Source organism: Ostrinia furnacalis, unplaced genomic scaffold (genome assembly GCF_004193835.3).
Source record: "Ostrinia furnacalis isolate ACB-3 unplaced genomic scaffold, ASM419383v2 OfSCF0070, whole genome shotgun sequence".
NCBI lineage: Eukaryota > Metazoa > Arthropoda > Insecta > Lepidoptera > Crambidae > Ostrinia > Ostrinia furnacalis.
This window is the reverse complement of record NW_021130309.1, coordinates 21,293-35,312: the sequence shown is the minus strand read 5'-3', so window position 1 is coordinate 35,312 and position 14,020 is coordinate 21,293. Positions and strand designations below refer to the sequence as shown.

At 39.8% G+C, this 14,020-nt stretch overlaps 1 protein-coding gene across 1 annotated transcript; it reads right to left on the bottom strand.

Annotated features, from left to right (window-relative positions):
* Nucleotides 1-999: 999 nt before the first annotated feature.
* On the bottom strand, nt 1,000-3,004 carry Sox15 (Sox box protein 15). Its single transcript, XM_028300445.1, has one exon. It carries the CDS (start codon nt 2,894-2,896, stop codon nt 1,715-1,717), a length of 1,182 nt encoding a protein of 393 aa, XP_028156246.1. The 5' UTR covers nt 2,897-3,004; the 3' UTR covers nt 1,000-1,714.
* Nucleotides 3,005-14,020: the final 11,016 nt, after the last annotated feature.

Below are 14,020 nucleotides of genomic sequence, written 5' to 3'. Positions count from 1 at the left end.
AAACCGTCAATACATCAATACGAGCATCGAACGCGGCAGAGGCGGGCCCAGGCGGCCCGTAATTACAGGCACCAGAGCCTTCGGGCCTCAATACGCGCCCCTGCCCTAGCGGATTATTTAGTAATTTTCCTTTTATTTGGACTTATACGCTTTTGCCAGTGGGCGTTCGCAATGTGTCCTCTTTTTGCAAGTTAGGTTTGGACAAGTGCGTGTGAGGTATGGACCGTAATAAAACAATGTAAATAATTACAACTTTCATTTTATTAATGTTAGAGCTTTGTGTGGTTTTAGCACTTGGATTGCATTTTGTGATAGATGTAATTTATTACTAAATTAACGCTATTAATAAATTAACATACTTTTTATGAACTGCTCCTGTCATTTTGTTCACATTGATTTTAAAATCATTCCATTATTGTTTCAGTTTTTGAGACTCCGTTTCGTAAGTTTCAGCTAAAATATGACGTCCACTGCTAGACAAAGGCCTTCCCCAAGAACTTTTCCAGAGTGACCGTATACAAGTTTGATTAGGTGGTAGTACCTACTAATTTTAGCTATTATGGTATCAACTACACAGGTTACAGTTACTTACCTTCGAGTAAGCATTTATATTTGTACTAATTTTAAAAGATATAAATTATGATAATTAATTAGAAAAGTACGGAGGCATTAGTTCATCTATTTTAAAACTTGAAAAACCTACTGATACAGGTGGGAATTGAACCCACGTCGTAATTTTTTTTTTTAAATAAATTCAATATCCTCATATTTGACAGATTATTTGACTAGCTAGATGCTCCAAGGGTTTTTGTAATACGATCAAACCATGCATTGTTGTAATTGTATGCTTAACCATCAGTGAATATTTATTAACATACCTACTTGATTAGGTTAGTTCTAGTTTTTGGAATGATATTATAATGGTATCTAACTAAAGGGGTTTCAAAGAAAATAAAAAGTCGGAATATAAATTTTATTGCTTCTTATAAATTTTCTTACAAATTAGGAAGAACTAAAGTTTCGCAGTGCGAGTGTTTTATGCTAAATAACTAAAATTTCAAAGTACACTAAACACAATAACTAAACATTTAGTACAATATTGCTATGAGATATTTTAATCAACAATTACAATTTATACAAATAACTTTATATCTAGAATTGTTATAAAAATAAAACCTACACTATATCTACAGGCTTCATGGAAGAGCTAATATTCATTTATTTTGATTTTTTTGTTTGTTAATTTTATCTACGTAATATACAAAAATAGTTACAAATAAATAATTGTTTTAATAGGAATCGCTAATCTGCTATCTCTATGGTATACCGTTTTGGAAAAAACGTTTTATTTACCAGTTTTTAATAGGACCTTCGTACATAGCACCAATACATTCAGTTTTAGATATACAAGCGATAACAGCCTTTATTTATTACATAATATCATATCAAGTCTTACAATTGATCATGATTTAATTTTAACTAACATTTCATCACAATTCGTACATACAATCAATTGTTCGTCAATTCAACAATATTATTCCATAAAAATACCTTAATTTCAATTTAATAAACAAGTATTCACCTATGAATATTAATACAAGCACTGGTGTTACTATAGGACTCAATGGATTAAAATACAATTTTCAATAGTCATGTCAAATTCTTTGGGCCATATCTAGGAAGTGTCCTAAGATCCTAGTTCATCAGTCCTTAGTCAATTGCTGTAGCAGGTCTGTCGGACGCCCGCGAGGATCACGCTGAACTCGTCTTCGGGCCTGACGTCGGTCCCCGGGGGCGCGGGGGGGTAGGGCCCTGCCGGCGGGGCCCCGGAGATCACAGAAGCGTAAGGGGACGGGTACATCCGTTCAGAGCAGTACTCAGGCCCGGGGCCTTGTTCAGGGCAGTACGGGGGCCTGTAGCCCTGCTGTTGCTGCTGCTGCTGCTCGTATCTATACTGCTGCTGATGCTGATGCTGTTCCATCGGCCCACCTTCAGCTCCATAATCCAAATATTTATCAAACTCCCGGGCGTCCACGTCAGACTCCGGCGACCCTGTCCTAATCTCCGGACGGGAACTCATGTACTGCTCCGGTTCTTGACCCTGATTGGAAGGCGGCTCCTCAGAGAAGTAAGAGCCACCCGTGTCGTACTCGGTTTTAGGCTGCTCAGAGTAGTGCGACACGTATGAGTCCTCAGTTTTATACATTTGCTCGTACTGCTCATATGGATGATACTGGATGCTGTATTCAGATTGCATCGGGCCACTTGGGGCTGATGACACTCTTGGTGTAGTCGTGCCAAGCGTCTGCTGGTCTTGAGAAGTGGCTACTGGAGGAAAGAAGGTCCCAGTGACGAGGGGCGATTGTTCTGCGAGGGTCCTCTGCGTGCACATGACGTACATTCCATTGGCCATTCCCATGGCTGCGACGGGTGCGGGCGAGAAGGAACCCGGTGTCCGGTAAGGTTTGTATGGAGAATATGAGTCTGAGAGGGAGGAGGCGTTGATGGCTCTTCGCCTTTCCTCGTACTGAAAGTTTTCCTTTTCGTTTTCGACGGGCGAGGCATCTGGGGTGGGCAGGGGGGCTTCGGCGGGCGCGGACCTCCGTCCTTGAGGCTCAGGGGACCTCGCTGGAGACGATTCCGGGGTTTGGACGTGGCCGTTGAACTGGTTGGATTGGAAAGAGTCGGAGGCTAGCGGCGAGGTGCGATAAGGAGAGAAGCCAGCGCCAGGGTTGTGAGAGAATCTAGTGTCTGGGGAATCGGAGGCGGCTGCGTATGGGGACCCAAGGGCAGCGGAGGCGGCGGGCGCATTAGCTGGCGTCGAAGGCTGGTTCGGCCTCGTCTTGTTCTGTTTCCGTCGCCGAGGCCGGTACTTGTAGTTGGGGTGCTCCGTCATATGGATAACCCTCAACCTCTCAGCCTCCTCCACGAACGGTCGCCTGTCTTGCGGTGTCAGCGAACGCCATTTTTTACCTGGAAAATGGAAAAACAGAAAATGAACCAATTGTTATGTTAAACGATGCAGCATTTACACGTTTTTACTAGCAGAGAAACCGTACCGCGGCGCGGCTAGGCATTACGCTTTTTATAGAATTGACAGGTCATTTTTCAAACAACGGTGGTAGCTGGAACGGGTAATATAAAACCGTGATAGTTACAAATATTTTCCTACAAATATCTTGATGGCGTTTCTGGTTTATTAGTGGTATGGTAAAGAAATAAAATGGACATCGTCTGTCACAAAGTCAAGCTAAATAATCACGATAGTGTTTTATCAAATAACTATAAAACACGTACTACGGGAGGCTAATAAATCTTCATACCGAGTTTGACCGAGGGCTGTGGTTTTGCTGGGGAATTTTAATATTTAGTTGTTGGTGATAAAGTTGAAATTTTGTTGTGTCAGCTGGTGTGAGGTTCCGAGAGAAATTATCTAGAGGAGCGCACAATCTTTAAGGATATTTATCAAAGCGACACTACTTGCTACTGGCAAAACAACTTCACTTTTAGTGAGGTACAGCGTCGATAAACCGATCTATCGATAAGCTTCTTGTAAATTATTATCTTCGGGGAAATATTTATTGGGCATTTTAATGCGATAATGTTTTAACCATTCGCAAATGCCTTGAGTTTGAATCAATTTAGCTTTTGTGTTTTATTTGGACTTAAGATAATATCAAAATATTCATCCGAATATTATTTTATTTACATAATAGAGTTATATGGATTTTTTTTAAAAGCAGCTATCCATCAGAATCAAAGCATCGCTGTTATTATTACGTTTATATTCACCCACAAAATACAAGTAATCGTACAAAAACTTATACAAAAAGATTATAAGACGAAACGTATGATTGTGACAAAAAATGCGAGTCAGGTATCAAGTGGAACTTGTTTGAGTGATGTCAAATGTCAACTTAACAAATGACGGGTGCCCGCTTCCTGCAGGGTACAGTCGGCGACATAATAGTGACATAGTTTTGACAATAAAACCACGTTATCGAGCGGTATGAAAGGACTCTTGATTTAGAAGATAGATAAATAGTCTTAAAAATGGCACAATTTTGGCGGTCTTATAACTAAAAAGCGATCTCTTAGATTCGAATAAATTAAAAAACTAGACTTGAATTATTGAAAAAATACTTTATTTTATAGTTGCCAGTTTGGTTAGAATATAATATATAGAACTTTGAAGTTTGAAAACATAATAAAGCTTCTGTGTTTTGGATGGTATTTATGCCAATTTACATCGTCGTTTCGATTGTGAAAGATGTTGTTGGTATGGATTTAGAACTAATTCAAGATTCAGAGTAAAAAATTGAAAAAGAACCATAAAAAGTTACATAAGTTTTTGCTTCCGACTGTATTTAGGCACGCATAGTGCTGGATTATCGATGTCTGTCGCTATCGATACGGCTGAATAATTAATGATTTATTACGATATGCGATTAGTGTTGTCAGCGGGAGTTATTGTTTTAATGTAATTAAGTTTTTAAGGTAATGTGGGTAATATGATGATACAGAAGTTTTTTAAGTGTATTTTTCAATGTAAGGTTTTGCGATGCAGCTTAACGTTTTAAGACGATTACAAGCATTCATTAAAAATGATCGTTTTTCTTTACAGTTCCTTGCGACCTAATGATACAATATGTAGCAACAACCAATTATGATACAAAGCTGCCTAAAATAGAGTCTGCAATGTTTCAGTGATCTCACTCAAAATTTTCACTTTACAGTAAAATTAATATACTCGTATAGGTTTGCTATTGAATTGATGTTACACGATCTTATTGGTTCGCAAGAGTCTACTGACACATACATATTTTGATGAATGAAGAGGTTATTATTTTATTGTAAATCATATTATTGTTCGTTTGAGGTACTTGGAGATTAAAAAACACTGCTTTTAATGGGTTAGTAGTATGCGATGCGAATTGACTCTCTTTTGATCTAGTAGTATGCGATTACTAGTATTTACTAGTTCTCATTGAGGTCGATTCGCACCCGTTTTTAATACTTTTGATACATCCGGGCGAAACGCCTACTAAAAAAAAATATTATTGAGAGGGGACGTTTCGCACATTCGTGCGAAGGAAAATCGTGCGAAGGAAAATCGTGCGAAACTACTACTAACCACTTTTAATCACTAAACCAAAACAGAAATCAAAGTACACATCTATCGTAGAAAGCTTTCAAAACAGCAAAATTTTATCGACCTGTCAATCTGATTGAGACACATTGCAAGCCCATTGCTCTAGATATTCACAGAAACCACCCAAAACCCAGAAATCCTTGGGGATAACAAATGACAAGTGATTAAAGTAATTTTGGGATGAAAAGGATGCTCAACGTTCGTGGGATGACGCGCATCTATCAAAATCATCCTAATACTTTTTTGGGAGCAAAGCGATTATCGATAAGGGGAGAAATATTGCTTTGGGTACATTGTTGCATCACTAAAGGTGATGGGTTTTGGAAATGATTTTTGCTAATAAAAGCCCTTGGGGTAAAGTTCGAATCCTGATAGGATACATTTTTTGGGAATTAATTTATTGTGCTTCATATGGAACACAGTTGTCATGTAATTCGTAACACCAGCATGTAGTTTCAGATGGACAAAATATTTGACCTGAAAAAGGGAATTTTTACCCGAATTTAAACAGGAGGAGTTTCTATGTTCGTTAATGTAAATACAGTGGTTTGAACTTTTCTCTAGCTCTACCACAAACGCAGATTTTTTATTTCATAACCAGACAGTTTTCAACAAAACATGTAAACCCTCACGAGCTTATGACTGAAATAAAATGCTTGCCACCGTAGTTCCACGCAAATTATAATAACCAAGCAGTTCTTTAAGTTTTTGTCGTTACATAAAAATTAAAGCCAAAAACGGTTCTAGTAACTCTGTATGCAGTCCATATTAATTAAAACCAAGCCTAATCTTTCAAATACCTGTCACCACCTACTTAAAAACAAGTAGCGACACTGTTTATTTTTTATTTCATAACCAGAAGCTGTTGGTTGAAAGAAAAAAATTAAAAAGAACGAACTAACGAGGCAATCTATCATCTTTGTTTAACATGGCGGTGGTCTCGCTCAATCATTAATTAGATCAGATCATTAATGACGGTAATGATGTTTAATGATTAATTTGGAGAAATTAATAAGCATCGATTCGAATTTGGAGTTTAATTGGAGCTCGTTTGTTTTATTTACACAAGAAAGAAGGTATTCTTAATTCCATTTGACATTTAAGTACTTTTTAATTAATTTGAATTTAATAGAAAAATGATTGAGTTTTTGGAATTAAACATAGTAGGCTGTGTGTTATACATTGTTTATGTGTGGCAAAAGTCCTTGAAAGTAATAACTTGATAGTAAATTAATGAAAGTGGAAAAAAATACGTCATATCTCTGGTCTTCTCTTTATATTGACTCGTAAACTCTTGTGACACAGATTATACCTACCATCAGAAGTAGAACCGTAACCATTTCTTTTAATTAACTGTGAGGTGACGTGTTCCATTGTGGTCCGAAAAAAATAAAATGTCAAACGTATCTATATAATCACCTTTCTAAGGCAAAGGCGTAGCACTTACAGCCAGAAGATGGCAGCCTCGATTTTTTGCGCCGACGGATGTCGAAGCGCACGCGTCGCATTCTAAAATCGAATTTCTGCTATTCCTTTCTATCAGGAAAACCGCGTATGTTCCGTCTCGCTTTAACGAAACATTTTTTTTTGCATTTCGATTCTGAGCCCGTTGTTTTTGTCGTTTTTTTATGCGCCCGCGTCACATAGCGCTGGCGACCGGTGGCCGGTTTGAAATGTCCTAGTTATTTATGACCCGTTTCTCGGTCTTTAATAAACGTGACCTGTAATGCCATGGATACGGCACAATTTGACTTTATTAAGAAGGCATACTAATCGTTGGTAATCTCCGAAACTTTAGATAGATTTTACATGTCAAAATTCTTCAAGTAGCTACGTAGGTACCTATCCCCCTATCAAGTATTTCAGGAACTGCGTGTTTAACAAGATTATTATTTATATGATTAACATAAACCCAGAAAAAATTGTAGCATAATATCATACTAGTTAATGAATTAAACGATGAATATTATGGGAATTCAATCTCTATCGGATTGATCCTTTGGGTAAATTTTAGGCTATAAAATTGAGAGACACTTCCTTTCCAACCTAAGAGTGTAGAGAGTATCTAGCTAGACTAATGCTAGAATTAACAGCTTGAAAATAATACTAATTAAAGAATAGTAGATATAGCTTTATGAGACCAAATGCTAGAGTTATCCCCGAACTACAAAAAGTAGAGTTAAAGTAGAATGTAAATGGGTTATGCAAATCTCCTCTAAACTTTCCGTAAGTGATTTGCAAAAGGCTCAAGAGTTTAACCGACAAAGACTCTTTATCAATTGGCCAACATGTACATAATCGATGCTTAAAGAAACCCGCGGCGTCTCACAAAGCATTATAATTTCTAGCAACAAATAAAATTTACAAAACGAATTTCCATGTTACGCCGACGTTGAGACGGTGGCTGCATTCCCTCGGTTTCCATTGCTCGTCCTTTTTTCCAGTTCTGTGGAAGAGAATAAAACGACAAAGCTGCCGAAAAGCATAAAGCGGGCGATTCGGCTGCCCGCTACAATATTGGCGGAAAAGGAGGTTTTATTTCAGTTTGAGGTGTAAGAGTTGGCGTTTGGCTTTTGTTTTTTTTATTTGTTTTTATGTTTTATTGTCTGTGGCGATCTAATTTTATCCTAGACTTCTTGGCGGGAAAGTGAAGCGACATGTTCGGCAGTTTTTTTAATTTTCTAAAATTTCTGTTTAACTACTAATCTAAATATATAAAAGGAGAATCTGACTGACAGATCAACGCACAGCCTAAACGGCTAAAAACGTAGGCACTTGAAATTTGGAAGGGACGTAGCTTAGGTACCGTAGAGGTGCACTAAGAAAGGAATTCCCGAAATTCCCACGGGGACGGGAATTAGCGGGAAAAACGGGATTCACGCGTACGAAGTCGCGGGCGGCCGCTAGTGTGTAATAACGGTGGATTAAATTATTAACCATTAAGTGATGACATGAGTATAGGTAGACTAATAAAATAAAACAATGCAAATAGTTTTCAAGTTCTCTCAAGCCTCAAGACCGCGTCAGGTTTTAATAAAGAGCCACATCTTTACTGAAATTCACGGGAAAAGGGGGATCCATGTTCCATTCATCACTCATTTCATTGACGACAGAAAAATGATTTCACGTTATTTCCAGTAGAGTTAATAAACACTGGCCACAAACCTAAAATCAGCCTGAATACATCTCTTAAAAACAAAAGAAGAACAATCAAAATTTCAAAATCCGAATCTCATTAATTTCAATTTTGAATTTCGAACGAAATCGCTTAACCCTTCTCCCTTAAACCACAGCAAGCTCAATGCATATTCTCAACGAGTAATAAACTTTTGTTGCGCGCTGTAAACCAGTGCCACAGGCGATGCATTGTCCGAACAAACCTAGCCAATACTTCGGTGCCTAAACGTTACTATCGGTAACGCCCACACACTGTGCCGGTCGTTTTATCATCTATTTTGCCAACTGACAGTATAAAAAGTCTTTCACATCACAAAATGCCTTTTAGTGGCATGACAGTAAAGTATTTGCAAGTTAAATGGCATGGGAGAAAAACTGCTAAACAATTTTGCACGTGTAAAGTTTAGGTAAAAAGTTTAGAGGTTATTTTCATGGTTTTACACGGATGTTTTTTTGGTTCTTTTGACAAAAAATTATAAAAAAAATTGCTTACACGTGGAGATATTTTCTTAGCTAGGCATACACATAATTATCCTATAATGAGCTTATAATAGTATTTGCTAATTCCGCTTCAAATTGAATAAAAAATCTTGACACTCTTGCCTCAAAATCATTTATTCCGTTGCGCATCACCGTTGATATTTATTTCTCCTAATTTGACTGCATTTCTCGGTTACAAGTCGTGCCCATCAATCATATAGCTGTCCCGCTCGCACTCGCACGGGTCCAATCCTTCTGTCTCCATTTGTCGCGTTTGGATGCGCTGCGCGTACGCAAGCAGCGAGCCCGCGCGTGCCATGACGTTCTTTTTTTTCTCGATTACAAGAAAAACCATAAAATAAAGAGATTGTCAACGGTAGTTAGGATTAGTTTCCGTTTGGGATTCGAGGAGTAGCAAAAACTATCATTCGGACATTTTTGTTGATCATTGAAAGGTGATTTAGGTGGGGTCATCTGTGGCTATTACGATACTGGACTTTTTGTGGGCACTCTATGGTTGGTTCTAGTTGATTAATCTGTATTTTTACCTTAAATTAAACATCCTGTGGCTCAGGCAGTCCATGTAAGGTAGATTAAAATCAAGTAAAAAGTCATAAGTACGCAGACTCCTTTTCTGTAAAAAAAAAAGTTCTAGTTGTTTTTTCTGACAACTAGAGAGAGAGTGAAGTCGATTTTTCTTTAAACTAGAGAAGAGTTTGACTCGCAGGATATGACGATCGTGGGTTCAATTTCTAGTAGTAGCAAAAATGTAACAATTAGTTCGCATTTTTTTAACGGTTTGATTACGTTATTGTTTGAAACTTAACCTGATTGTGTATAAAGAAGTATAATAATCCGTGGAGGTTACGAAAAGCCCTTATTTTAGTTTAATTGATAAAGACTCTGTCAGATTAAAACATGTCAAACCAGAGTTTTTGTAACCAGAGTTTAAGTGCCTTTGAACACGTTCTTCATACACATGATAATTCTTATATTAAAGTCAGGTAGCGACAATTTTTTTCTAAGCCCAACATTTTGGCAGTTTCAAGCGCAGTAAGGTAAAGGTGCTCATTACGCGCACGTTTATTCCCGCCGCGTGAGCGCCAGTCACGTTTGCCGCACGCGCCCGCGCACCGGCTCCAGTGTGCGCCGACAAATGTTCTGTGTTAGGATTGTTTTCCACCGAAGCGGAGAGGAGAGATGTGTTTATAAGGCCCGGAATCCACCGAGACGGACCAGGAGGCAAGATGTGTTTAGAGTCAGGAGGACCCACCGAAGCGGAGATGTTTGAAGCGGAGATGTTTGAAGCGGAGACGAGAAGATATATTTTTAGCAAGAGTTTATCTACCGAAGCTGTAGCGTACTTCGCCTAAATCTGCCAAAACTTGGACTTCAAAGTTTTTGTAGATTTATTCCCGCCGCGTGAGCGCCAGTCACGTTTGCCGCACGCGCCCGCGCACCGGCTCCAGTGTGCACCGACAAATGTTCTGTGTTAGGACTGTTTTCCACCGAAGCGGAGAGGAGAGGCTGGAGATGAGCTGTGATTAAGACCCGGTCTCTAACGAAGCGGAGATGTAGCGGAGACAAGATGTGACCGGACTCCATCGAGGCCCAGGAGGCAAGATGTGTTTAGAGTCAGGACCCACCGAAGCGGAGACGAGAAGAAATATTTTTAGCTAGAGTTTATCTATTGAAGCTTTAAGATGCGTTCTGGCTTTAGTCTAAGTTTTACCAGGTTTAGACACAGTAATGTAAGTAAAAGCGCCACTCACGTTTGCCGCACGCGCCCGCGCCCCTGCTCCAGTGTGTGCCGACAAATGTTCTGTGTTAGGACTGTTTTCCACCGAAGCGAAGAGGACAGGCTGGAGATGAGCTGTGATTAAGGCCCGGACTCTATCGAAGCGGAGCGGGAGGCAAGATGTGTTTAGGGGTCAGGACCGCGGAGACGAGAAGAGATATTTTTAACTAGGGTGTACCGAATGAAGCTGTAAGGAGATGCGTACTGGCTTAAGTCCAAGTTGTAGATGATTTAGGTAGAGCGCCAGTCACGTTTGCCGCACGCGTCCGCGCACCGGCTCCAGTGTGCGCCGACAAATGTTAGTTTTAGGCTCGTTTTCCACCGAAGCGGAGTGATTCCACTAAAGAGAAGATCTGCGGTGATATCCGATATGGAGATGAGATGAGACGAGATTACATCTCGTACATTAAGGGTCGCACTCCACCAGAGAGAGAAGCACGCAATCAAGGATGCGCAGATTTAGGCGCAATAAAGTAGACAAGAGCACTGGTCACGTTTGCTGCACGCGCCCGCGTACCGGTTCCAGTGTGCGCCGACAAAAGTCCATTGTAAGCTCTGTTGTCCACCGAAGCGGAGATGTCTGAAGCGGAGACGAGAAAAGATATTTTCAGCTAGGGTGTATCTACCCAATCTGTAGCGTACTGCGCCTAAATCTGCCAAAACTTGGACTTCAAAGTTTTTATAGATTTATTCCCGCCGCGTGAGCGCCAGACACGTTTGCCGCACGCGCACGCGCACCGGCTCCAGTGTGTGCCGACAAATGTCCTTTGTTAAGTCCGGACTCCACCGAAGCGGAGAGGAGAAGCTGAAGATGAGCTGTGATTAAAGCCCGGACTCCACTATTAAACACTTTGTCGTTAGTGTGATTTTCATTTTATGTACTAGGGCATTTGCTTGTAGCTTAGATGAAAAAGTCCCCCATTGCTTTATTTTCGTCGTCAAGCAATGGAAACACGCCCGATGTTCATAATTCGCGTACGTTATTATTAAATAAATGCAATTGCTACACATGCATATGCAACGACACTTCGCCATGCACTTTGCCATGCGATGATACTTTGCCATGCACGATTTTAAGTCGTCCCAATTTTTTTTGCTCTATATTCCCTATTAGACAATGGAAACGCGTCCGATCCGCATAGTTCGCGTACGTTAACGTTATTATTACTACGACGTGCCGCCTGAGCCTTTCCACTGAAGCGGGCAGGATGCGCCCACGCACAAAGCTTATTAAACACTATTTCGTTGGTATGAATTTTATTTTATGTACTTTTATCATTGGTATTTGCAGCTAAAGTAAATAGTCTCCCGTTGCTTTATTTTCGTCGTCGAGCAATGGAAACACGCCCGATTCACATGCTTTGCGTACAGTCACGTTACTATTGCTACACATGCATATGCAACGACACTTCGCCATGCCCTTTGCCATGCGATGATACTTTGCCATGCACGATTTTAAGTCGTCCCCGCTTTTTTGCTCTACATTCCTTATTAGACAATGGAAACGAGTCCGATCCGCATAGTACTTGTACTTCAACTTAAGTTTCTGTTACACATTCGTATGCAATGACAGTCTGCCATGCACGGTTTTAAAATCTTAACATTCTCAACTTTTTTGCTCTAAATTCTCTATTCAACAATGGAAACGTGTCCGATCCACATAGTTCGCGTACGTTAACGTTATTATTACTACGACGTGCCGCCTGAGCCTTTCTACTGAAGCGGGCAGGATGCGCCCACGCACAAAGCTTATTAAACACTATTTCGTTGGTATGAATTTCATTTTATGTACTAGGGTATTTGCTGCTAAAGTAAAAAGTCTCCTGTTGCTATATTTTTGTCGTCAAGCAATAGAAACGTGTCCGATTCACATGCTTTGCGTACAGCCACGTTACTATTGCTACACATGCATATGCTATGACACTTTGCCGTGCGATGAAACATTTCCATGCACGATTTTAAGTCGTCCCAATTTTTTTTGCTCTATATTCCCTATTAGACAATGGAAACGCGTCCGATCCGCATAGTTCGCGTACGTTAACGTTATTATTACTACGACGTGCCGCCTGAGCCTTTCCACTGAAGCGGGCAGGATGCGCCCACGCACAAAGCTTATTAAACACTATTTCGTTGGTAAGAATTTCATTTTATGTACTAGGGTATTTGCTGCTAAAGTAAAAAGTCTCCCGTTGCTTTATTTTCGTCGTCGAGCAATGGAAACGCGTCCGATTCGCATGCTTTGCGTACAGCCACGTTACTATTGCTACACATGCATATGCAACGACACTTTGCCGTGCGATGACACTTCGCCATGCACGATTTTAAGTCGTCCCAGCTTTTTTTGCTCTATATTCCCTATTAGACAATGGAAACGCGTCCGATCCGCATAGTTCGCGTACGTTAACGTTATTATTACTACGACGTGCCGCCTGAGCCTTTCCACTGAAGCGGGCAGGATGCGCCCACGCACAAAGCTTATTAAACACTATTTCGTTGGTATGAATTTCATTTTATGTACTAGGGAATTTGCAGCTAAAGTAAAAAGTCTCCCGTTGCTTTATTTTCGTCGTCGAGCAATGGAAACGCGTCCGATTCGCATGCTTTGCGTACAGCCACGTTACTATTGCTACACATGCATATGCAACGACACTTTGCCATGCGATGACACTTCACCATGCACGATTTTAAGTCGTCCCAGCTTTTTTTGCTCTATATTCCCTATTAGACAATGGAAACGAGTCCGATCCGCATAGTTCGCGTACGTTAACGTTATTATTACTACGACGTGCCGCCTGAGCCTTTCCACTGAAGCGGGCAGGATGCGCCCACGCATAACGCTTATTAAACACTATTTCGTTGGTATGAATTTCGTTTTGCGGGTCAATGGTCTTAGAAAAGGCGATTTTTTTGTACCTAGAAACTGTTTGACATTTGGAGTCTATAAACTTTATAGTTGAGTATTTTCAGGGCCAGTTGCATGACATTAGTAAAAAAACTTTGCAGAAAATATCAACGGCTGCCATTTGTGCTGCCATTTGTTTCAGAAACTTGATTTTGATTTGATTTTGTGAAACGCAAATGAAATGAAATGTAGGTAATTTAATATGTATTTTAATTAGGTCTGCATAACATGTCTTATTGTTGTCAATAACATTTAGTTTTTTTCGTATTTCATTACACACAGCACAGCTTATGTTTTTTTTCTGAAACATACATATGCATTTTTATGCGACATGTTCTTACTAGTTCTTGGATTGTGCTTAAACTCCTGGTTAAAAATCATTGATACAATAAATGTTTAGAGCAGTTTTTTGTCAAATTATAAAATGTTTAGTGTTCATTATTAGTAATTGAACTTTTTCATACAAAATTGGGACGTCAAGTCACTTATTCTGTGGTCAAGTCCTCAAACA

Excerpts from the sequence above, each read along its gene's own strand:
- Sox15 (XM_028300445.1), bottom strand. The coding sequence starts at position 2,896 with ATGACGGAGCACCCCAACTACAAGTACCGGCCTCGGCGACGGAAACAG.